At 38.1% G+C, this 27204-nt stretch overlaps 1 protein-coding gene across 3 annotated transcripts in view; it reads left to right on the top strand.

Annotated features, from left to right (window-relative positions):
- The window catches only part of LOC131232848 (aminopeptidase M1-like), a 91830-nt gene that overhangs the window by 7681 nt on the left and 56945 nt on the right, over positions 1 to 27204 (top strand). For 2 of the 3 annotated variants that reach the window (XM_058229340.1, XM_058229339.1), the window contains exons 3-16: positions 2251 to 2437; positions 2518 to 2611; positions 2859 to 3012; positions 3816 to 3920; positions 4012 to 4128; positions 8916 to 9029; positions 13263 to 13445; positions 17430 to 17757; positions 17844 to 17965; positions 18045 to 18142; positions 23560 to 23737; positions 23823 to 23937; positions 24024 to 24091; positions 24184 to 24261. In XM_058229340.1, coding sequence (XP_058085323.1) covers positions 2251 to 2437; positions 2518 to 2611; positions 2859 to 3012; positions 3816 to 3920; positions 4012 to 4128; positions 8916 to 9029; positions 13263 to 13445; positions 17430 to 17757; positions 17844 to 17965; positions 18045 to 18142; positions 23560 to 23737; positions 23823 to 23937; positions 24024 to 24091; positions 24184 to 24261 — 1941 coding nt within the window. The remainder of the gene's footprint in view (positions 1 to 2250; positions 2438 to 2517; positions 2612 to 2858; positions 3013 to 3815; positions 3921 to 4011; positions 4129 to 8915; positions 9030 to 13262; positions 13446 to 17429; positions 17758 to 17843; positions 17966 to 18044; positions 18143 to 23559; positions 23738 to 23822; positions 23938 to 24023; positions 24092 to 24183; positions 24262 to 27204) is intronic. The other variant, XM_058229342.1, reaches the window with a different exon arrangement.

The raw sequence follows: 27204 nt of genomic DNA, 5'->3' as shown, positions 1-27204 counted from the left end.
CTCTCTTTTCATGCTCTTCAACTGCCTGTTAACTTGCCTCCTCTTTTACATCCAACTCATGAATCACCTTCATTATGATGTTGAGTTTTGCCTCCTGAACACTGAGAACTTTCTTCTAAAATTTTATCTTCTCTTTCAACAATTTGAGTTTTCGGCTTAGACTAAACTTGGTAAAGTCGTTAACTGCAAAAGAAGCCCACCAATCATTTATCAGCTACACAAAACCATCAATCTCTAGCCAGGCTAATTCGAAACTAAAAGGCTTTGTGCCCCAGTCCTCCTCTACCACCTCGAACACAATTGGACGCTGGTATATAGGTCTCAACAGGCCTTGTTGAAGAGCAAGCGGAAATTTCTCAAGCTAGTCAACTAAGACAAAAAAAATATATCCAAGTGCAATAGAATAGCTTATTCCTGGCCATTTGTTCACGTAAATTTTGCTCCTGCCATTGGTAAGCCCATATCATGTGACACCACCCAATTTGCAAAGCCCTTTATGCTGCAAGTTATATGCCACCCATTTGATTTTTCATATGAAAACCGAACTACATTAAAATCTCCGCCAAGGCACCTCTGCAAACTCCACTTCTGTCTGACTCTATTTATCACCACCCACAATTGCTCTCTTTGCTCTGGGATGTAGGGGCCATACACAACTGAAAAAACATACCGAAAGCTAAAAGAAATGTCATGCAGAACTAGCGACATTGAATACATACCAGAGTAGCTTTCTTTCTTCCTCCAAAGCTCTAAGTTCCATGCCATAGGCCCATAACTATACCCCAGTAGAGCTGATAATGCTCAAAGCTGACCACTCCTTATTCTTTACCCCCTAGGTCGAGTGCAGCATTCCTCCATCCATGGATTGCAACTTTTTTTCCTATAACATAATGATATCCACTTTTGCCCTTTTACACATCTTCCTAACCTGTGTTCTTTTGAACTTGCAGCCCAATCCTTTGACAGTCCAAGGCATAATTATCATTGATGAAAAACTTTAACCCTTTGCCCTCTTTTCCCCATTGGTCTTACTTGCGGAGTTGTAATTGATTGAGCATTTTAAGTTGAGTAATTCCTCCAGCCATTGGGAGGTTTTCTGGCCTTTGCCACCTGGAATTCTTACTGTCTTTGATCTCTTCTGCCTTGGATGAACTGGAATAACACATACACATCCTCATCTTAAGCCCCGAAAGAAAACCCCAACAGGCCTCCGACCCTTTCCAGAACGTCTTTGGACCAGTGGAGTTGTTCTTCTATTAGATCACTATCACCCTTTTGAGCAGCTTGTACTCCTATTGTCGTGATTGAAGTAGAACGACAGATGGCGCCTTCTTCATCACTTATCTTTGTAACATGTAAAGCAGTAATGATAAAATCCTCCTTCGGATTATCGTTCTCAGGTAACAAGTTTCCCAATGTCAATGCCACCCCCTCCACAGACCCTCGTTCCTCTTGACGATCCATGGCCATCCCTCTTCCAACATCTGCTTTTGCATCCCGCTACTCCTATGAGACAAGAGACCCCTGGTCGGTCTGCTCACTCCCAAGCTCCACCGCTCTCTCACCAGGACTCATTGGAAATGCAACTCCCATCTCTTGAAAAACTATTTTCTAGGTTGAGCTCCTCCCCAAGGTCTTCAACTGCCTCAACTTTCCTGCCATTATCACCTCCTCCTCCAAGCCCATCCGAACAAATGCAGACCAGCATTAAACCAAAGATCTCCCGTCATGAGGTACAATCACTTCCATTACCTTCCCCCCTGCTAAACACCCTAGAGAAATTGATCGGAAGCGACCCCTCAGGGAAACGGACTATAGCTCCTCCCTCTCCCCGTCCTTCCTACCATTCCTCTTTGCCTGCTTTCCCCTGTATCTGCTATCAGTCCATCCTCCCTTCCCGTCAAAATGGCACTCTTCAAATATCTCTCCCCTCGATATTCATTCCTTTGATCCCCCATCTTCCTCCACTCTCGTCTCCTCTTTCATCTCGTCATCGCCAATTTAACAAAAGGAAAAACACAAAGCATAAATGAAAGGAAAAAAAAAACAAAAAAACTAAAGGGTCAGTTCTATTTGAATCTAGAATCTCTTGCTGCCGCTTTATACGTTTTTGGCAGTTTACTCTTTTCTGAAAAACTCCCATCCATTCATGTGGAGGTCTCATGGTGGATATGTAATGAAATCATTCTGTATATGAATATAGTTTTTTTTTTTTCCTGGCCCTTGATTGTGCTAACATATTGTGTTCAGGCTACATTCAAGATAACATTGGCAGTGCCCTCAGAGCTGATGGCATTGTCCAATATGCCAGTCATTCAAGAAAAGCTTCATGGGAAACTGAAGACGGTTTCTTTCCAGGAGTCACCAATTATGTCAACTTATTTGGTAGCTATTATTGTTGGTTTGTTTGATTACATAGAAGGCTTGACACTCAATGGTATGCACTCGCAATGAACACTTTTGTTTCTTATGATGTGGCAACCCATTTTCCTGATTAATGTTATCTTTCATGTTCAGGTACTAAGGTTCGTGTATACTGTCAGATTGGTAAGACAAATCAAGGGAAATTTGCTTTTGATGTTGCTGTCAGGACGCTTGATCTCTACGAAAGGTAGGTTTGTCTTTATTGAACTAAATTCTTCTTCATATGTTGAGATCATTAAGTTACTGTTAATCGATCGTTACAATCATTTCCTTAGAAACTTTGGTGGAATTTTGGAGCCAACTGGACTCAAACAGAAGCTAATAATGGTGTTGGTCTCTTTTTGGAGTTCTATTATAATTATCTTGAGTGTTTTCTAGTGCTGGGGTGGATGTGCTTGATTTCCATCATCTAACCTGTTACTGGAATTTGTCAGTTATTTTTCCATGCCGTATTCACTACCCAAGCTGGATATGATTGCGATACCTGATTTTGCTTATGGAGCTATGGAGAACTATGGTTTAGTCACATATCGTGAAACAGCTCTGCTCTATGATGATCAACATTCTGCAGCTGCAAACAAGCAAAGGGTAATTTGCATATGTTTAATGATATTTGATAGTTCAAGGTTCCGTTCCTGACCATGTTATGGAGATCCTTCAGCTATTATTTTATGAAACTGAAGATTGGTTTCCTTGGAGTATTTACTATTTTCTATAGAACTTTCTTTTAGTAGTTCTTTAGACTCCAAGTTGCTTCACTATGTTGATTGATCTTTTTTGCATGACTTGTTTGGGACATAATGTTTACTTGAGCATTTGATAACCAAAAATCAGTTTTAAAAAGTTGGCTATGCAGTGTGTAGCTTTGCTTTAATGCAATGTAGCCCATGAAAATAGTAAGTCACGTGTAGCTTATGGTACATGTTTATTAGCCCATGCTACACACTATGCAGCCTACGCTGCACACTACGTAGCTTACACTACAAGTTTTCTATTTTCAATATAAATTATTTAAATTTGCAACGATTTTTATAGTATAAATAAATGGCATTAAATCAGTTCCTTTGCTATTTCTTTATCTTTATACTAAATCTTTGGCCTATTTTTTTTTCTATTATTTAAGGCTGTTGTTTGGTTGCACCAAATTTCATCAAATTTCATTAATAATCAGTCTAATTCGGTGCAATGTACTTTCATGATATTTGGTTCAACCAAGGGCAAGCTTAATAGAAAATCTAGAAGTGGCATTAACTTATGCCTCATGCTTTAGAGGGATGAATGCTACGCTACTTGCTACTCATTATTTAAAACATTGCCACAAATTGATTTGCACTGGCAGTTTGACTTGAAGTTTACACAAACTGTTTCATCATGGCTATCTTTCTCTACAGGTTGCAATTGTTGTAACACATGAACTTGCACATCAATGGTTTGGAAATCTAGTAACAATGGAATGGTGGACACATTTGTGGCTGAATGAGGGGTTTGCAACATGGGTATTTCTCATGGGTTCCTTCATCTCTGGCATTAGTGCTGGGTTGGCATAGCATAATCTCGTGAATGATTTAGTCAATTGCTGCATTTCAGGTGAGCCATTTAGCAACTGATTGCTTGTTTCCTGAATGGAAAATTTGGACACAATTTCTTGACCAAACTACTGAGGGCCTTAGGCTGGATGGGCTTGCAGAATCACACCCTATTGAGGTAGGAAGTATTAATCACAGCCATTATTTCATTTATTTGATTTTTTCTCTCCTAAGGAACCGTAAACTCTCATTTGCCTTATTAAGATACTTTGGCATAGCTTCTGGATTTTGCACGATCATGCTTGTTCTATAAACTTAATTTTGCTTGTGTTTTTGTACATAATTGGGCAAAGAGCTCTTTGCATATGCATGACTAAATGCCCTTAAAAATATGCAACTATCACTACACATACTAACTAGTAAATAGAAATCACTGAGCTTTCTAATGAAGAATAGGTTATGGTGCAAGATATATGTCAACATGCATTGGTTCTTTAGAAAAATGATATGATATCTACATGTGAACTTTCCCCCTTAAGATTCAACAAATGTTAGCCCATGCGACTAGTATATCCGCTTGTATGACTGATGATCGATGTGGATCAGTTGTATCATGGACTGTGACTTCGATTTTTTACCATATTTTGAGCCTTTGAGGAAGGTGGGAAAAAGAACATTTTGAGCCTTACTCCTACAAAATTTGTGCATCAGAAACACCAATGGAATCATAGATTGCCTATTTCTAATGGCACTTTTCCTTTTCTTTGTTTTATTTGCTTCATTTCCACCAAAAATTGGCATGAACTACCATATCATGCTCTTTGGTTAGTTTACATGATTTCAGTCAACTTACAAACTCCCTTTTGGTCAAACTCAATGTCTTGTGTTGGTGGATATGGTGGAAAGAAAGTGGAGCCTTCCTTTTTGTGTGTGTGTGTGGGTTTGGTTGGGTTGGGCTGAGACCATGTTGGGCTTGGTCTGGAAATCTTCAACTTGACCACGGAGGTTGGGCTTGGGTTGAGGTCTTAGGCAACCCAACCCAACCTAAACCCGATCTTTATCCTATATTAATAATGCACAATTAATGGTTACTAATAATGTATTAATGTCTATATTATTATTATTTTGGGTATTTGAGATTTTGAATATTGAAATGTGAAGCCAAAATCCCTTGATTAATGGGATTAGCTAATTTCCCGGTTTAACATCTTGTGATTGGATATGATTAGTATTTACTAATAACGGATTAAGAGAAATTATCTCGCGGGCTATGTGCATGGGTGCGTTGCCATGCACCTAGTTGCACATGGACTTGTAGGCATGAACATAACCTATGACCTATCTGGACAGTCCATTACGTCCAGTCACCTCTTGTTTGACTACTAAGTAAAAATTACATCATTCGGGTTTGAGTTGACCAAACTCTTGTGAAAGATCTTGTCCATTCATTTTTCGAGCCACAGATATGCCAACAAGTCCAAGTGTAACTAGGTTCATGGAAACGGTCCCATACACTTAGTCCATGAGACCAACTCTCTTTTATTAATACCAATCGAATAGAAAAGCTCTAATTCACACTTTGGCAGTACGATACATAGGCACTTGAAAAATACGTATTAAATCATGTAAAATCATGATTTTATATTGTGGGCCCACACAATTAAAATCATGTAAAACCATGGCTAAAACATTTAAAAGCACTTGGTGGGGTCCACCTAAGTTTTGGAATGACTTGAAATTTGGTGTGACCCCTCATCCAAGTGAGACACACAATAGATGGGTTACATGGCTGAACCACATCTCAGTGGCCCTATAAACGATCAAGAAGGTTTCAATGGGTGGGCATCTACTCTCAACTGTTGTCTATGGTTTGGCCCACATATGTCATGGATTAGCCTGATTTTTAGGTCCATGGCCTAATGTGGAAGGTTGCATTTAATTGATGGTGTGGATGTCTTACACACATCATTGTGGGGCCCATAGAGCTCGATCTCATGTGAAGTTCCCATAAGGTCGACCTCGTAAACTTTTCCCATGCACGCACGCACGCAAATAGTGTCTGTTACTACACACATAGAGATAGTGTCCGACACCACACACACACCCCCACACAAAGATAGTGTTCGAAGTATCGGTATCGTTACAAGTTTCGCTACTTGGATGTATGGAAACAAGTATCAATATCACCAATAACATTGTTGATTCTCGAAAATGTGGGAAACATTGGGGAATATATGGGGTAAATGGTGGAATTTTTCAATGAAACTTCAGGAGATGCTAAAATACACATATTTGCATATTTAAGAATAAAAAAGTTGCAAAAATAATGCACACATAATGAGGGCCTAACAGAATGTGTTGACGTAATAAATCAATCCGATGGTAACCAGAATGAGCTTATATAAAACAAATGCAAGTACCAAACAATAACTAAGACATGTAAAAGTCAATGAATTAAAAAAACATACCTATCTGACCATCACTCATACCCATCTATCTGTTCAACCAATCACCCAACCATCCCATCCTATCCATCCAAACATCTATCCAACCATCCAATCATCCAAACATCCATCCATCCATCCATCCAACTAACCAACCAACCAACCATCCATCTATCCCATCCCATCTATCCATCCAATCATCCATCTATCCAACGATCCCATCCCATCCATCCATCCAATCATCCAAACATCCATCCATCCATCCATCCAATCAATCCATCCCATCTATCCATCCAATCATCTAGTCATCCAAGCATCCATCCATTCAACCACCCATCCATCCCATCCAACCATCCATCCATCCATCCGACCATTCCACCATTCCACCATTCAACCATCCCTCCATCCATCCATCCATCCAATCATCCAACCACCCCATCCATCCAACCATCCCATCATTCAACCATCCAACCATCCCATCCATCTAGCTATCCATCTATCAATCAATCCAACCATCCATCCAATCATCCCATCTATCCATCCAACCATCCATCCATCCGATCCATCCATCTAGCCATCCAACCACCCATCCATCTCATTCATACGTCCATCTCATCCATCCATGCATACATATACACATACATGATACATCCATCCAAGCATGGATACACACACACACAGAAAATTTAACATAAATTAAAAGAAAAGAATAATCTAGGAATAAAAAACTTGAATATATATATATATATATATATATATATATATTCAATTACGCAATTTTTTTATAAATATCACGAGAAAGCAACAATCTAAAAAACATAATTTGATTTTTTTTTTTGAAAGTTTTTTTATTTTTTATTTTTATAGAAAATATAAACAATGAAAAAGTATTTCTTTTCCTGAAAAATCAAGAGAACCTGAATCAGGAGATCAGCCATCCTAATGATCCTATAAAAAATTGGGCCCCAATCACCTATATTTGGCAAGAAAATCAGAAAAATTGGATTTTCCCCATTTTTCCCAAATTGGAGAAAATTGATCACAAAATCTCTTGATTTTCCACTTGAAATTCACATTGATGCATGAGAATCATGCATAAACATGGATTTCAAGTGAAATCCATGTTTAAATCTAAGAAAGCAAGCATGATTTAAAAAAAAAAAATAAAATTCATATGTTCACGAATCCATGGCACAGATGCATCGATCCACGATTTCAACCCCAAATTGAAGCTTCGATCCACAAAAAATCAAAAGGAGGAGAACATAGATCTAAAAAAAAATTGGAAGAAACCTCTTTTTTCTTTTTTCTTTTATTATTATTTTTCTTTTTTCCCATTTTTCCTATTTACTCTTGCACTTGCTGTAGACTTCCCAGTTTCATTGGATATGTGATTTCTCGTTTTTTTTTTTTTATATATGAGGGGGCTATGCGAGATATTAGTAACATCTCGAAATATCAATATCATTGATATTATTGGGGATATCTCTCCAATAATCGGAATTCCTATGAAAGAAAGGTGTATAGGATCGGTGATACCGATAATATTTGCCGATATCATTGCTAGTTTCGGTGAAATTTGGATATATATATATATATATATATATATATATATATGTAAGGAATGCTCAGCTGAGCACTGAGAACTCATTTCTAGTGATATGAGCCCAAAATTTGAACCGTCCATCGATGCAGCACCCCATGAAACCCCTAGGGCCCAACCTTTACCTTGATCCAAAACTTTGGTGGACCATGACGAAATAGAGAGGCAAATCAAGAGAGGAAACTATTTCCTTTTTCCATGGCCCACCATAATTTTGGATCAAGGTAAAATTTGGGCCCTAAAGGTTTTATGGGGCGCTGCATCAGGTGGATGGTTCAGATTTTAGGCTCATATAACCAGAAATGAATTCTTAAAAAGTTCTTTCAAGAACTCGTGAGAAGTGGTGCGCAGTTGAGCATTCCTCTCATATATATATATATATATATATATATATATATATATATTGGGATGAGAGATCCGCAACAACAACATCATCTAAACCTTATCACAACTAATTGGGGTTGGCTAAAAAGAGTGATCAACTTAGCATGTATTTTTTCAAACTTATGGTTGGGTCAATGTGATGGTTGCAAAGCATGCATCAGATGGGATACCATTGTAACCCAAGCAGGCGAAGGGGCAATGAGCAGTAGGATCTTTTTTAATCATAATACTTAAAGAGTGATGCCATATTATACCATTTGTGGAGTTCAGAATCGAGGGCTTCTGAGATCAGGATCCAAACACAGATGGCTAGGGCACACTTGGTCACACAACTCAGACCCCCTCTTATCTATAGAATAGATGCACTTTGGAGGGTCATGGTGTCAGATGAGGCTCCTGCTTCTTATCTTTTCTCATTTCACTTCATTCTTGATATGTTTCACATTGTGGCAATCTTGTGTAAGTACTGTTTGTTCTGGCTTTTGGGGTTGCTATTGTTTGATCTTGTCTCTAACTATAGAGTTTATTTTTCAGGTGGAGATCAACCATGCTCATGAGATAGATGAAATTTTCGATGCAATAAGCTACAAGAAAGGAGCCTCACTGATTAGGATGTTGCAGAATTATCTTGGTGCTGAATGCTTTCAGGTTGAGATAAATGCTTTAAATTTTGATGTATGATAGAGTTCTCCCTTGACAAATGCTTGGAGGCAAGATTTGTTTTAAAATTTGATGTGTCGATAGAGTTCCCAGGCAGATGCTTGGAGGAAAGATCTGCTTAAAATTTTGATCTATCATAGAGGAGTTCATAGGTAGATGCTTATCTAATTCAACTTAAACTATGTAATGTTTGGCTAATTCAACTTAAACTATGTAATTTCAGCTGACAAGCCCTAGCTCATTAAGCCTTTTGGTATGGATGACCCCAAAAGCACATAAGCATGGATAATTGGTATGAATTCCTCTCGTTAACATTCACTTTAGGTCTCTAAGGGCGTCATATGATGAAGCCTTTCTAACACAATAGTTAATTCTCTTAAAATTTTGAGGATAACCTTCTGCTTATCAAAGTGGTAGCATGTAGAACAAATCAACATTTTTCCTTTTTAAATTCATTTTCTTTTCAACCAATAAGGCATGGGTCACATCGAATTATGAAACTTCCGTTCTACCAAACTTCTCTCTTGGTATACATGCAAAACAGGATTTGGTGATGGATCATGGATTCCATGGTTAGAATTCAAAGAATCATATCCAGACCAATCCCTCCTCCCTCTTTCAAGCAACATGAATTACCTCCAATCAATGTTTTAAGTATCGACGATATTGGCCAATATATCCCACTTTATATTTTCTATCCCACCTGGATACGAAACTCACAAGTAGTGGGATATATCCCACATGTTCGATCCAGTGAGCATTTTTTATTTTCGATTTTCGATTGGGAGCTTCAATTTCGAGATTTGGAGGAGATGGGCCGAGTTACGGAAAATTGAAAAAATAAAGATAAAAAATTCCCAAATTCTCTCAAATCGGTGGCAATCTTTGTGTCCAAACATAAAATCGAACATGAATGTAACCTGATCTAGTGATTCTTCTTTTTCTTTTGAATGTATTGATTGTGTTTCCACACATTTTCTTATATTTATATATTATATGAATAGACTTTGAATATACTTGTATCAATTCAGTTAGACAACGTATAGATTAGGACCCCATACAAAGAAAATCTATTATGTGCACTTGTTTTTTGTAATGTTTTGATTTATAAGTGTGTATTGATGTCTTTTTTAACAATCATTGAAGTTTCATTGAAAAATTCGACCTAGTTCCCAATGTTTTCCCATCTTTCCAACAACAACGATACATTACGCAATATAACCGATATATCCCATGCGATAACCAATACGTATCCATATCCCAAGGGTGCGATACATAACGTGATACCAATATTTCAAACACTACCTCCGACATTGAACAACGATCTTTTTAGTTTTATCATCTAAACCCATGAAATGCATGACTTGTTATGTAAAACAAATGCCTAGGCTATCAAATATCTCATTCTCTTATGCACATAATCCATAACCTATTTCATAGGAATCCGGACCAAGTACGAGAGGAGCCCTATTCGGTCGTATAGTGTCATGGTCCTTCCTCCCATTACCTGAACCCATAACAATTGTCTTAGAACATAATGGGAGGGAATAATGTTGTTCATCAATTCTGTCACTTAACCAGTCAATAGCCACCAAGTTATCTCAAACTAGACACTGAAGGACTGATCTCAACAAAAGTATTCCCAAAACATTAATTTATTCAACAATTGGCTGAAAGAATCTATTTGGCAATTTTACTACCATTCACTCATTCAAAGGATGTTGAGTTTGGTCATTTCATTATGTGAAAATACAAATGATTATTGACAGAAAACTTTGAGGCTTATACAATTTATGCTCTATTGGGTACGTTTTTAGTTCCACTGGGCTTTATAGGACCATAGGGTGCTTGATTCGATTTGCTACATCAGTAGAGGGGCAGAAGCTCCACCCTCAAACCTTCGAAATGCATCAACAATATCTTCTTTGACAAAACCAGAAGGGGAGAGTTTATGTCACCTTGAAGCCTTTCATGTTTGTCTAGATCACTATCAATTCTACCTTTCTTCAGGTTCGGAAAGAAAGACAGCTTAATGAATCAATAATGAGTAATTTCATGGTGAGGCAGTAATGTTTTGTCTACTGTCTTCGTAAGTTGGTGGGTGGTTTTTGTTTATTTTATGGTCTAAATTGCTTGCTAGGGAAGTAGGGATGAAAGCTTCCTGTACTTTACTCCTTTGTTCATATTAGATATAACATAGAAATTGTCTGCTTGAATTGCTGCTCTGGAATGTTGCAAGATTTTCTATGGAAAACAATTTCCACATTGTCTGATACTTTTCTTTGGTTAAGAACATTAAACGTTTAATGATTTACAACTTGGTGGTATTCATGGATCAATACCCTGCCAAATCACCATTTACTTTGGAGTTCTTACTGTTTGGAGGCCATCCATTAAATATAGTTTGGAGCATTTAGTCCTCAAATTAAACTCATTGGTTACTATACTGTCAATTACAAAACAAAAGAACATGTGGAATTTTTTATTTTTTATTTTTGCGGAGATTCGAGGGTTGAAAAGTGTATGTATTTTGGGAAAATTATTTGATGTAGAAATTGCAAATAAGGAAAATTTTCATAAAGAAGGAAAAAAAGAAGTGAAGTTGTGCAATATTGTGTGTGGTATGTGGAAAAAGCTCTAAACCATCATAACCTTTTAAAATGTGAATAAAAAAAAAAAAGATTTTTGGAAGAATCATTTTGGTTTTGTTCTTTTTTTTTTTTCTTCCTCATTCATAAATATTAATACTTGACCAACTATTTGGATGTTCTATTCTGAAAATTGTGAATAATTCATAATGAATTTCTTGGAAAACATGAGAATTTTTGTTGGATACAAAAATATCATGTCTTCCTTATGGAATAACATTGCACGTTGGCCACCCATATTGCCCATGAATACACACACACGCGCACACACTTCATCATCATCATCATCATTATCATAGCCTTGTCCCAGCTATAGGGAAGCTCTGATTGGTGGCAATGCGCCAGCTGGTCCCAAGCGAGCTAAAGGAGGGGGGTTGAAGTCAGGCGGCAGCCAGTCATCAACTTTGCCAGTAAATCATGAGAATTATTTTCAATTTTGCTTGTTGACACATGATTACTTAAAATCTTAAAAAAAAAAAAAAAGAAAAAAGAAAAAAGAAAACATGATTCTTAAAGCTGACCCCAGATAGCTCGGATAAGGTTATGATAATAATTATAAGTGTATGCATGTGCGTTTGTGTATTCTTGACAAAAAATTCATATCATGCCGCTTAATATGTATCATTTTGAATATGTATTTGTATTTCGCGTGGGTTGGAGGCCAATACTTATCTGGTACAAATATCGTATTCCTTGGATAAACTGGTCCTCTATTCAAAACCATTTTCCTGAGAAAGAAACTGAACTGATAGTCCCTCGAAAAAATTCCAATTGCTTATTTTAAGCAGGGAAAGTCACTATCCTTTTGCTATGAGCATCCTGACCTTTTAAGGAATTCGATTTATGCTCTAATTTTAATTTAGACTGGGTATGAACATTCACTCAAAGAGAATCAACCATGGTTTGTACATCTTGCTAAACAAAAAGCTTTGTTTCGGATATAGGTTATGATACGCCGTATTGCCCAAATTGTAACCTTATCAGCCACCCTCATTATACAGCGGTGATTTTTTTTGTTTGGTGGTGGGGTGCGTAACAGCCTGTATCTGTTAGCAGATTCTATATGTAGAGATAGATGATTATTTAGATAGTTCCTTCACAACATGATTGGGAAAATGAGGTTGAATCCACAAGTTGGGCTTGACAGATATCCATGCACCTACTTGATGGGGAATCCTAGTTCACTATAATGATGATCTCAAAAACTTGAATGACTGAATTTGTTAGTTGACTAATTTTGTAACGATGTCAACAATGCGAACAGATGTTCATTTGAATCTACAAGTGGGGCTTGATAGATATCCGTGCACCTACTTGAGGGGGAATCCTATATCACTATAATGATGGTCTCAGGAAGTAGAATGGCTGAATTTGTTAGTTGACTAATTTTGTAACGATGTCAACAATGCGAACAAATGTTCATACACATGATGTATTTAGCTTCTTTTGTTTTGCTAATTACATCGTTTAAATGTTTTTTAAAACCTTTGGCACTATTATTTTGAAATGGTATCTGATATTTAAGGACCTTCTCTCATGATGATTGACATATATTGTGTTTACATTTAACTAGAGATCGTTAGCGTCGTATATAAAAAGATATGCTTGCTCGAATGCAAAGACAGAAGACCTATGGGCTGCTCTTGAGGAGGAATCTGGTGAACCAGTGACCATGCTAATGAATTCTTGGACAAAGCAAAAAGGATATCCAGTTGTCGATGTAAAACTAAATGATAACAACTTGGAATTTGAGCAGGTTTGTTATTCAATTTCCTGTTTCTTTTATTTGGTCAATTCATAAAATGACAGTCGCTTTACTAAAATGTTGCTGTCTCCCTACAATATCTAGTGTTGTACCATTTCTAGTTAAGTTTCAAAACACTGCTTAAATATTCACAGTCCTATGCTTGTTGGCTATCTTGTAAGTTTTGATGATTTATACATGATTTTAGATGCATTCTAGAAACCTAGAAGCTCCAATAGAATGAAGTCACGGTTGTCTGCATTTCATTAATAAACTGGTTCTGTAAATGGACATAGAATGATCCCCTTTATGAAGTGGCTGAGCCACTCCTTACGTGTGTGCATGTGAAATGCCCAAGTCGAAGATACATGTCTTGTTTCCTTTTTCTTTTCTTTTTTTTTTCTTTTTTTTTTTTTTTTTTTTTTGAACAGCATACAAGATACATTTGTCAGTAATTAAATGAAAGAATTTAGATATACTAGGAGGTGGACCTAGTCAGCGTGCTAGGATGAGTTACCAACCATGGACCATTTTAAGGGTATGGGGTGGGCCTTGCCAAACAGCTTCCCACAATGTTGTTGGCCGTGAAGAATTTGTGTTCATCTGCTTGTGCACTGTTCCTTTGTGGCAGGAATTCGGAGCTCTATCCTTGCCAAATTTAGCATGAGTTGGGGGTTGCATCATCAAGGGTCCCCCTTGGTCAGTTGTTGTGGAGCATGTCTGCCCCTGCTGTGATGTGGCTCATATGGTTGGAATTTGGAAAGAAATTCAAGTATGTGTAAAGACAAGGCTTGCAATGGGAATCAAGTACTGAACAAGATTACTATGCAGGTGCTTAGCTGGGCCAATGCTGACCCTAAGTTCAGTGGGTTCTCCTCTATTCCGTTTAGAAATTGGGAGGAAATTTTCAGCTGTGGCCCGCACAATAGAAAGGCAGTCACATCTTGGATGCGCCCATAGGCCGGCTGTAATAAAGCTAACTTTGACGGCCGCTCATTTGGTAACCATGGACAGGCCAGGATGGACGAGTTGATTGATGACAGTATCGGATGAACAGTGATTCAGTTTTGAGGGTCGGTTGGGATTTTGGAGTTGAATTGGGCTTGCTCAGTGGGTTGTTGTCAGTGCACCATCTCGGCACTTTCAATAAAATTTTCATTGATTTTCAAAAATAAAATAAAATGCATCAAAGTAGTTTCCTTGAACACTATTTCATTGGAGAGGAGGATCGTATTTCGTACCCTAGAGATCAGCAAACATGATGGAAGGGTTTAGTGATCTTCATTCTGATCATGCCTTCTCCTTCGCCTCAATTCCTAGAGATACTAATATTGAGGCAAATGCCCTTGCTAAACAGGCGCTAGTAGAGTGAATTTGTGGGTTGAGGGGCCTTTTTAATTGTGCTGCAGTTGCTGACATCTGGGTTGGTTGATAATCCCTGTAGGTTCAGGTGCTTCGATATGTTCATTTGTGTTGTGAGGGTTTCCTCCTTGGAGCTGGACAGAGACTGTCACTAGTGAGAACAGCATAAAATGGAGTAGGTGGTTTGTTGAAACAGAACTTGACCGATCTTGACTTCCAACTAGTGTTATTATTATTATTATTATTATAATCTTTGAGAGCTCTTATGTAATCATTACTAGCATAGCAGTGTTTGAGCTATTTTGGGTTAGCTTTACAATTTCATTTTTTACAAATTCGTTCCTAAGGCTCTTGTCTTGAGTAAGTGAGAAAGCTGTGTCATAACCCTTCTCATAACTTCCATCTGAATCCTCTTAGGCCTTCCTCTCATTCTTCTTTCAGGTGCTTCCACTCTAGTCAAGTTCCCTTATTGGAGCCATTCCTTTTTTCTTAGTACATGCCCAAACTATCTCGATTAGCTTTCCATCAGTTTCTCTCTAATGTTGACTACTGGTTAGGTTGTGTAACTTGTGTTTGGGTAAGATTTGGTGATCATGGGATCTATGTGGAGACATTTGTAGAACTTGGTAACAAAGTCCGCAGATGTAATAGCTAACTTAGATGCAGTAGTCTCTTCAATTGCGAAAGGTTACATGAGCAATTGGGCATCTCTAGACCTTTCTTATGGATCATCTTGTCATCGTCTCTATCCCGTGGCTGTTCTCTATCAAGCACTTCCTATGTTCAGCTTTTGCATTAGACTGCATCACCTTGAGAGGTCCCACAAGATAAGGCCTTGTGTAAACTTGTTATCTAGTTTTATAAATATTTATCTTGCTGACATATTTCTCAATTATGATCTTTTGAATTAATTGCAAAGTAGAAGGATCTAATAGTTTGATAGCGGAGCTCTTTCATAAGTCTAATTTTGTCTGATGTATATTATTATTCAGTCTCTCCTTCATTAGATTTTGATATATTTGACACACCACACACATCAGAAATCGGAACTAAAGGAGAGCTCTTCCCTCATTTTCTTCATTCTTCAGAAAAAGAAAACAAAGGCGCAAAAGCACTCTATCTTGGTCATTGTGGAGGGAACACAGCAGTAAGAGTTGACAAAGATGATGGAGAGATGAAACTTCACGGGAGATCATGGAATGACACACTTGAGTGCTGAGGAGATCTAGGAAGGATGACAAATATTGATAAATATGAACAAACGACATTGCTAGTGGTGATAATTTAAGAAGTCCATGATGGGACTAACTTTGAATGATATGATGGTTCGATTGGAGTTCAGACTCAAGCTGTGTGGCTTGTTTCATCCCTTTAATGGTGAGGAACAATGGTCTGGGTCTATCTTGCCAAACAACATTCAAATTCAGCAAACAAACTGGAGATTTAAAAGGTGGCTTTGATTTACCAGTAAAGGAGGTGGCTTTCACCTAATATGATAGGATTTTGGCAAAACATTTCCGCCAAGTATCCTGTAGTATCCAGTACTAGTAACATCAAATATTGATAAGCTTGAACAAATGACATTGCTAGTGGTGATAATTTAAGAAGTCCATGATGGGGCTAACTTCAAATGATATGATGGTTCAATTGGAGGAGTTTGTTTCTTCCCTTTAATGGTGAGGACCATTGCTCTGGGTCTATCTTGCCAAGAACATTTTAAATTCAACAAACAAACTGGAGATGTAAAAGGTGGCTTTGATTTACTGATAAAGGAGGTGACTTTCACCTAATATGATAGGATTTTGGTAAAATATTTCTGACAAGTATCCTATAGTATCCAGTACCGCTATCATATTATGGTGTCTTGACATGATATGTTAGCATATGCTAGTATCAGGGTATCATAGAGACACTGATAACATACTTGGGTCCCCTTAGGATGCACCCTCCAAAGGGACGTTTTAGGCATAAACCCCCTTTTGAGCCAGACCAGGGTTTTTGATGTTTGTTTGGGTGCACTTTGCAAATTCCGTCTCACTATCCTTCTCGAAAAATTAAGTGCTAAAATGCTGACTTGAAGAGCAGATTTGTTTTCGTCGAGTCACCTAAAAAGTAGGTGTGAGACCGCTTTTTACACGAATGCATCTAAACGGGCCCTTACTGTAAAATTACATCAAAGTGGCTTTCATTTTCTTCGGAGAAATGCCCAGTCTCGTGTCTATAGGGTAATGAAAAATTAATAAAAGATCAATAAACATAACAATAGATGTGTAGATAAGGAAAACATTTATCCACCAACCATCACCTTATTGTTTCAATTGGGTGACACCTCATTAATTGTGCTGATAACGCCCATAAATAATCCTATGATGCTGAAACCATTTTTCATTTTCTTTTTCTGTATTTCCCTTTTTTTTTTTTTTTTGAAAGATGATGATACTGACAGCTTGTTTATGTGATAATTCCGGCACAATGTTTCCTCTGCATTTTTCAGCAGTTGTTTAGGCTGCATAAACATGGAAGTGTCTTGTTCAATATACATCATGATTCTTTGTGTGGTTTCAGGCAATTTTAGTGTATTTCCTTTTTCTTTGCATTTCATTTTTCCTTCTAAATTAGTTTTATTGATTGCAGTCACAATTCCTGTCAAGTGGACTCCTTGGGGATGGACAGTGGATTGTTCCCATTACATTATGTTGTGGTTCATATGACACCTGCAAGAATTTCCTTTTGCAAACTAAATCTGACAGGTTAGAGATATCGGAGCTTGTGGGTTCTTCCAATGAAAGCTTGACAGAAGAATGGAACCCAGGGGAAGGGAATGAGAAAAATCCAGAACGTTTTTGGTATAAAATTAACATTGACCAGACAGGTTTCTATCGGGTGAAATATGATGATCAACTTGCAGCCAGACTTAGATATGCGATACGGGCCAGCTGTCTGTCTGCAACAGATAGATTTGGTAATATGGCTATGTTCACCATCATTTTCCCCACTGTTTTCCTTTAGTAGTGAGGCTAACTTGCATTCTTAATGTTGTCAATTCAGGCATTTTGGATGATTCGTATGCCCTGTGTATGGCTTGTAAGCAGACATTGTCTTCTTTGCTTTCTTTGATGGATGCTTATAGAGAGGAGCTGGATTATACCGTTCTGTCATGCTTGATTACTGTAATGTTTCAATCCATTTTTTAAATGTTCTCCCAGTCTTTCCTTCGAGTATTGTGTTTCTGATTTCCCTGCTCCACAGATATGTAGCGAAATTGCGAAGATTGCAGCCGATGCCACTCCTGAATCATCAGATGACATCAAACAGTTTTTCATCCATCTTCTCCAGTTTTCTGCAGGGTAAGTGTTCGAGATCATTCTCAATGATGCACTGCAATTTCGATTCAATTGATGACCATATGATACTCTTTTCAATCTCTACCATGAAACATAGAGTTGCTCTTTTTTCATGTTGTTCTGGCATTTGAGCGCAGACCTTATTGTATTTGATTCTATGGTATCTCCTCATTATTGGGAAGCCATGCATGCCTGCTACCATAGCCTTTTCTAGGTTCGAAAGTAGTATCTGTCGGATTGCATACATGCGAGCATGAAGAATCAAATGGATGATTGGAAGTGGATGGAGATTAGCTTTGTGGATCCAATATAAATAATTATATGTTTTGGTGATCTAAAGCTAAGAAGTTTGAGACCAAATCCATCACCTTGTGGAACCTTAAGAAAATATGAACCTTTTAGAAGGCTAAAAACCAGCTGTACGATGTTAGTAAATGGATAGGTGACCTGTGAAAAAAAGGTTACCTGGCTGTGACATAAACAGAGATATTTACACTTACACTCTGAAACATAACTGAACAATGATATAGAAATGCCAGTGCATAAAAATGCCATCAATTCTTCTAGGTTAAACATGCACTCTAAGAAAATGGACTATTCCTTGTTTTTCATTGGGACACCCTCTTTTCTTGGGTTGGAAGCTCAGTTGAGCACTAGAGGAACTTGTACTGTTGTACCTCTCAATAGATATTGAGTTAATAGACGTGCATTTTTATTCACTTTGAGTAAAAACTTAAAAATGCTTCATATCAACCTTACAAGAGAAGTGCTAATCACTTTTTATGTGTTTGGTTCTTCTCATGGACCTTCACATGTAAAATTGTTCCAATGGCACTATGATTGTGGTAATATACATCTGTGAGATTTGAAGGTGAAAATTCTAACTCTTCGAGATCTCCATCCATCCTGATTCACAAGAATGGTCCATCAATTGGGGTAACAGAAGCTTTGAAAATTGATTTGTTAAGAACCGGAAACACTAGAACCTCAAGCCACATGAGTAGATGCTCCCTGGTTAATTATCCACAGTGCTAACTGTTGGAAAGCAAGACAAACTATATACCTATGTTCATGGACGTGTACCAGCAGCGGGAAAGGAAGGAGCATTCTTTGAAAGTCTACTAGCCTTTTAATAAGTAAAATGTTATTCAAGTGAGAGTAACTAAGCCACCATTAGTACTTTGTGGCTGCTGAGAGGTGATAGGACCAACAGATCAAACACTATTCATTTTGCATCTTTAGAGATATGAGCATAGTTGGCACATAATGGTTTATCATAACAAGTTTAAACGATATGATTATTGAAAGTTTGAAACCACAATGGGAGCACTTCCACAGTCCAGCGCCTCACCTTAACTCATCACCACAAGCACAGCCACTGCATCCTCTATGATTCTTGTCACCACTGCCAATTGAGGTAACAAGAGCAGACCTGTTACCTCCACCATTAGTAGAGCCAGCCCGACCTTTAAATTCATGCATAGGCCTTCAAGGATGGGACAATGATGGAAGATCTCTTCAATTACTTAATGATGAATGACCTAGCCAACAGTTCCACTGATGGGGGAGATACTTGCATGCAAGGCAACTCTAACTGATCCTCGATCTAGATAATGAAGTCCACCAGACACCTCCACCAATTTTCTTCTCTGGATTTAGACCCTATAATGCACAATAGGAGGGATAAAATTAAAATGTAATAGAACAACTCAGTGGCTGTGAGAGTTTCCCAATAGATAAACATGAGGCTAATTAGAAACTGAAGAATATACAGACTCGATGACAATGATATAGAGGAGCTCAGATGAGTACTACCTAGTCCATGTATTTTAGATATGGTACCATGAACAAGGGCAGCTGAAGCATTCTAAATTGATTTGTTAAGAATATAAAATGGACTAGAATCTCTAGTTATATGATTAGATGCTCCTGAGTCAATGATCCATGGAGCTAAATGTTTGGAAGCAAGAAAAATTGTCCCTGTGTTCACAAATGAGGCAGCGAAGGGAGGGGAAGGACCATTGTAGGAAGTCTGTTTGCCCTTCAATTACTTAAAAGTATTCATTAGTCATTACAGATGAGAGCAACGAAGTCAAAATTATTACTTCGTGGCAGTTGAGAGGAGACAGATCCAACAGATTGAACATCATTACTTCTTACAGAGACTTGCCTGGTTAGCCCATGATGGTTTACCAATTAAACGGTATGATTATTGAAACCACAACAGATGCACTTCTGGAGTCTGCAGCTCCCCCTGACTCATGACCACCAGCATGACACCGCATCCTCCATGATTGTTATCACCTTTGCCAACAGAGGTAACAAGAGAAGACCTGTCACCTCTTCCAATAGTAGAGAGCCACGCCTGTTGTGTGTGCGTGTCACTTAATCCAAGGATGGGTATCTCCACCCCCAAGATCTAAGCTCCAAAGGGTTCACACTCAAAACTAAGACCAGTTAAAAATTTAGGAACCTGAAGCTCTTCATATTGCTGCCCTGTTTCTCCAATTCAGTAGTTAGGGGTTGATACATATTTAACTCCACCCAAGATTCTTATCACCCTCATGTAATGCAGTTATCTCCTCAAACAACTAGCAAGTACATGAGATATTCGTGTATGAAGAATAGATTTCACTCCAAAGAATCCTCAATGTTGTGGTGTCCAAAAACACAAAGTTAGTCGCTAAAGTTCCATACTATTCAACAATCGGGTCATAATCTGTGCACTTTCTAGAATTCACTTTGGCCGTGTATGGGATCAGGTAAATGAGACTGTGAATTTGAGGAGAGATCCATGGATTTATGGAGGTGAGGAAAGATCTTGTAATAGGACTTTCTTGTAATTCAGGAAATGCGTTCCCTGAGTTTGTTCTGTTTGGGTAGTTCTTTCTAGAGAGGATGGATCTCTGTGGTTAGTTCTTTTCTTTCTTTCTCTTATTCTTTGTTGTTTTTCTGTTTTTTTATATGTATATTTTTCTAGCTTTTGGCCCTAATAAATTTGATTCATCTCTCAAAAAAAAAAAAAACCCAACAAAAAAAAAATCAGGGGAGATTAGAAATCCAACGATTTAACAAATCCCCAACAAAAGAACATACAGGAGATTGAAATTCGTGGATTTCCCGAATCCATGCCCAAAATCCCTCACAGCAAACAGCCCTTTAAGCCTAAATACTACCTCCTTCCTACAGTTTATCGGAAGTTAAATGCTGTAGTTTCCCATTCGCAGTTAGGAAAAGTGGCACAGATTTACCATCGTTGATGGTTTTAACCATTTAATTTGACCGAAGTCATCTGATTCTGAGGAATATCTGATGGGTTGAACACCATAACCTTATTGTCAACTTTTCCCTCTATAATAACATTTAAATCATTCCAATACTGAAACATGCAACTTATGTTGAAAACGAGTTTCCAGTAACACCTCAAATCAAAAAGTGCTGCCACAGAGCTGCTAGAGAAATACCACCAATGGAAAACAGGCCGCCAATGGGCTGCAAGAAACACTTCCAATGAAAAGCAGGCTAAACTGCCAGAGATACTTCCAATCGAAAACATGCTGTCAATGAGCTGCCAGAGATACCTCAATAATAATAATAATAAATAAATAAGAAGAAGAAGAAGAAGGGCTGATATTAACAAGCTGCCAGAAACACTTCAATAAAAAAATGTGCTGCTGGGGACAACTCTAATTACTTGACTATTGAAACAAGCTGTCAATTGGCTGTCAGAACCAAATTCAGTCATGTGGCCATCACGCTATAGCTACATGACACACCTGCTCCCGCACCAGTAATTATAGAGGAGCACTTTGAATCAACCGGACCATGCTTGCCACACTAATACTTCTTCTAATGAAGACAACTGACATGATTTCTGCATACTGGGAGGAAAAAAATGAGATCTCCTAAAAGGAAACCAGCCTCAGCAGATCTGGTTTCAACAACAAAAACATAAAAGAAAAGGTGAAAATTGTATATATTGAAAAGAGAAGAAAGGTGAGATCCTGGATGAGATCACTCTGATACTATGTAAACTTTAGAGGTCGAATGTGGAAGAAGAAAGGAGCAGAGGCGAGAGAGAAGAATAGAAGGGGAGTGAGCTGTGACCCACAATATGACTCAAAGGGGGTGCCATGCCACATGTACAGTCAATAGGTGCTAACCCCCAAGCCTTTCTAATTGGAGATTCTCTCCCTCAGTTGTAATCAGACTTCTTTTTCTAACAAAATTCACATCAAAGCCCGAAAAAATCTCCCAATTCCTGTTACGTGACCCGAAATCCCCATTCCAAAATGGTAAGCACCAGACCGAACTCCAGATGCAGAATCAGAAATCTGTAGGCTGAATTAGTTGCAGAATCCTTCTAACTAATGCTGCTCCTGCTTTGGACTCTTGTTCGTGCTCCTGCTTCCGCTTCCTAGTTGGATTTACTTGCTAACACTTTGAAACAGACACCTTCTTGCTTCCGCACCTGAATCTGTTGCTGCTTCTCTTCATGCTTCGCGCAACTAAAGCCTGAATCATGTGAACTTCCAGGAAATGAGGAACAGCCTCAGAAAGATATTAACAATGATCTTACTTGTTGTTGTAGAAAGCACATTGACAACAACTATCTCAGTCAAAAAACAATTGATGCCAACTTCAGGGATATGAACAAAACAAACACATTGGCTGCTCTTTTTCTAATCCCACAGGAATATTAACTTGCCTGTTGAGAAATATTGGTCACCCTTCTGCATGGTGCTTAAATATGGGAATCCTATAGGCATGTCTTTCCGCTGGTACCAGTTACCACCATGGTTGAACTTGAATCAAGATACTTGCTGAGTGACAAGTTAAGATCAAAACCTCGAAAAACTTCGTCCACCTCAAAAAGCTTCTTCCTCAGGTTCTTCTGAGCACTGAAAAAGAGAACAAGCAAAAATGGGAGAAAAAAGGAAAAGGAAAGGGCAATGCTTCTACCAGCTTCTCTTACTGATGGAGAAAAAAGGAAAGCGAACTGCAGCAACAAAACCTTGTCAGAGATTCCCTTATCTATTTCTGTTACACTCTGGAACGATAGGTCCACTGTAGTTCTGTCATAGACAAATAATAAAAAGGTGTTATTATTGTCTTTAGAATGGTTTCTTCATCCAAATGATACAAAACCTGGAAGAAGCCAAAATGAGGTATCTTATAAATGTATGATTGCATATTTGTGTGCTTGTCTGTTTCCTTTTTATCTAGTCAGTACCTTCTAAAGTAGATATATATATATTTTCTTTTACTGACAATACCTACTAATGTATTTTGGAACAAGGTTGTGTTGTTTTAACTTGGTTCCTATTAGTAGTTGCTGTGACTGTTGCAGCATTAAATCCCTTTGTTTATTCTTTATATTTTCCATCCTTGAAATGGTTCCTGATGGACTTTGTATGCAGGAAGTTAGGTTGGCAACCCAATTCTGGTGAGAGCCACTTGGATGCAATGTTGAGAGGGGAGCTATTGACTGCACTTGCCCTATTTGGGCATGACATAACACAAACTGAAGCAGTGAGACGGTTTTACGCATTTGTAGATGACAGAAATACATCACTACTCCCTGCTGACACAAGAAAGGTTGGTCGAATTGAAATACATAGATTCCATCTTTGTATCACCATTTGCATGTGCCTGTTGATGTCATTGTCCAATGTATTTGTAGGCAGCATATGTTGCTGTAATGCAGACCGTCACAACATCAAACAGATCTGGATATGAATGTCTTCGAAAAGTTTATAGAGAGACTGATCTAAGCCAAGAGAAAGTGCGCATTCTAAGTATGTCAAGTCCTATATGAATTTGAAGGAAATTGCTTGGGTCCATTTTACTTCTGGGGGATAATCTCTCGTATAATTCTTTGTAGGTTCACTGGCATCTTGTCCCGATCCAGATATTGTCCTCGAAGCTCTGAACTTTTTGTTGTCCTCTGAGGTATGTCAGTTTGTTTTCTTGTTGAGCCATAAGTGTTCTCCTAGTAATCTCCCGTGAATTTCCTTAGTGAAGGTACTTGTAAATGATTTCAGGTCCGAAGTCAGGATGTCATTTATGGGCTTGCAGGAATAAGTAGGGAGGGGCGTGAAATTGCATGGAGATGGCTGAAGGTACTCATTTCCCTCGTTTTGAACTTACTTTAATGTGGATGCCATTACTGTCAAAAGGCATTTATGGAAACATGTTATTCTGTTTTCTTTGTTCCCTATATGGACTATTGCCTATTTCGAAGTGCATCTGCGTATATCATGGATGACTATATTTCAAAGTGCATTTATGTTTATGAACTGCAGAAACCATCTCATAGCTATTGGAGCTTCCCACCTTGCATTTGTGACATTCACGATAAATTGAACAACGCGATATATTTGCATGCATTGATGATGATATCATCTATACAATGATTTATTATTATTATTATTTTTTTAAATTCCTTTAAGATAATGATATCATCCGTACAATGTATCTTTTGTATTCCTTTACGGTATCGTATCGCTGACCTATGATGCGAATAATATCGGCTGATACCTCATTGATACTTAGAATTGGTTTGAAATAGGTCAAAACTTCAAGCATCATTAGCATTGTCTCCTCTTTCTGAACAACGTGAACCCAAGCTTGCTAAAATGGACTGCACCAACATTCTTCTTTTTGGAAAAGAACTATTGTTATTAGCGAGAGAAACCATCTGAATCCTACTCTCCCACCACATGCCAATCTGGTATATGTTCCATCAGCTTGTTCCTATCATGTATTGTATGTCACCTAGAATCATTCTAATCCAGTCATTAGATGGACATGCATATACATTAGATTTGGACAATGGCGAATTTTTAATAACCATCTAGTTTTCATACACGAGGCCACTAGAATCTGGATGACCAGCCTGGCATGATTGTCCATGAGATGTCGTATCAGATGAACTCCCACATTAGCACACGTGTAGCAATTGTTTTTATTTTGATCTTCTCCCTATTTTAAAACATGGACAACTATCCCCATGTAGCAACCCCTGCTCTATCCCCGCCTTGTCTTGAAAGTAACAATCTGAATCCATGCTTCTCTTTCATGGAGGAAAAAATTAGGCAACAAAATACCATTCAACTATTAATCATCTCTCTCTCCGTCTCTCAAGTGGGGCCAACATGAGCCTGTTGTGGTTAAAAAAATAGGCAAGTCCGCTCATCAAATAAGCCACATGTGCAGAAGAAAAATAGGTGTTTAGATAAAACCGATGGAACATATATGAATTTGTAATGATCTAAAGGACACCACTATTGCTCCCTTTTCACTGAGACAATATGTACCACTGAATGTATTTGATGTTTTATGTATATTGTAAAAAATATGCATTTTTAATAGATTACAACTCAAAGCATGTACAACTTTTGAACTAGCATTGATGGGTGGGGTGGGTGATGCAGGACCGATGCATGAACCAAATAACATATGAGATCAAGTAGTAGAATTAAGACCATTAACAATACAACACAAGCATTGCCATAATCATCACGAATCCCATGAAAACCCAAAGAACATCATGCATAATCCTTGCCTAAGTTACCAACATCGTCACACAAGATCATTAAATAAAAAAGAAACTAGGATCTAATAGATGTAGGGACATTCAATTAGCATAGGGTATAGTCTATTTCAAAGTAGAAAACCTAATACAACCTAGGTTAAAAATTAGGGTTGGGTAATTTGGGAAAGTAGAAAAGTTAGGGTTTTTAGGGTTAGAGTTTTGGAAATGGAATAAAAGGGTTTTGATATAAGGATGATGGAAAACCAAAAGGGGCAAGGTGTGTCCGTACATCCAACCCGAAGGATTCACACATGTGGCCGTATGGTCACACTTGTGGCGTGGGATGGATGAGTTTAGGTCGGTTAGGGTTTGAGATTGTAGATAGGTAAAGGAAAGATGCATTTAGGAGAAGATGAGGGCTTATGATGGGAAAATTGAATAAATAGAAGAAAATACCTGATGGAGGGGAAAAGAGATGATAGTGTGGGGATAGATGGAGACCTCGCACCTCCGTTGATGAAGATTAGCCTCGCACCAATCTCTCTTCCAAATCGCATGAAAGTATCTTCAAATTTCATGAAGATGGAAGAAGAAAGCAAGAGCTTTTTTTTTTCTCTCTCTCTCTATTATTATTATTATTATTATTATTATTATTATTATTATTTTTATAATATCACAAAATCTAATGAGAGAGAGGTTCACACGCCCACCCTCTTTTATAGCTTCAAGAAAGTTCAAAAATTATAATAAATACCCTATTTTGTGAATTTTGACGAAAGTAGCCCTAGTCTAACTAAAATAAACTAAAAACACTCATAATGGTGTCCAAACATAACATAAACAAAACTAAATCCTATAAGTTAATAAATCTAAGAAAAACTAGTGTAGACGATCCATGATCAATGACCCAATCGTCACGTCCATCCAATCCAATGGTCTGGATCACTCCATAAAGCAGCCCATGTGCATCTTCCTAGTATGGCGTCTTCCAGGTGCTCGCATATGCACAAGGGGTCTTCAGCATGATCACGGGTACTCGCATCCTACTCTAATACGTACGCAAAGGTGTACATGTAGTGATGTCCTCATCAACTCTCCTTGGTTGAGAAGAGTTCGCCTCTGGTGGACTAAAACTCCTGTAGCGCTCCAAAATGTCTGGATCTAAATGTTGTAGCTCATCCTCTGTAATCCACGTACTGTCCGAAATCGGCCCGTGCTTCCACTTGACGAGGAATTTCTGAAATCCTCCATGTCGATTGAAAACCGCTTGTGCATCCAGTATATCTTCTATCTGTTCGCTTCGAGCGGGCAAGGATGGTAAAGGTGCTAATGGCTCGGATGATTGGTCAGGTGGGGACCATGGATTTAAGACTAGGTCATGGTCTGTGGTAGGGTTTGTGGATGGATCAAATGGTGAAGTAACAAGGCCTTTGTATTGTACTAAATCTTCCACATTAAAAATAGAGCTAATTCCCATGGTAGGTGGAATGTCTACTAAATACGCATTAGGACCCAATTTCTGTAGTAT

The sequence above is a fragment of the Magnolia sinica genome, chromosome 18 (genome assembly GCF_029962835.1).
Source record: "Magnolia sinica isolate HGM2019 chromosome 18, MsV1, whole genome shotgun sequence".
Lineage (NCBI taxonomy): Eukaryota > Viridiplantae > Streptophyta > Magnoliopsida > Magnoliales > Magnoliaceae > Magnolia > Magnolia sinica.
The sequence above is the reverse complement of the archived record's forward strand: the minus strand, read 5'-3'. Positions and strand labels throughout refer to the sequence as shown.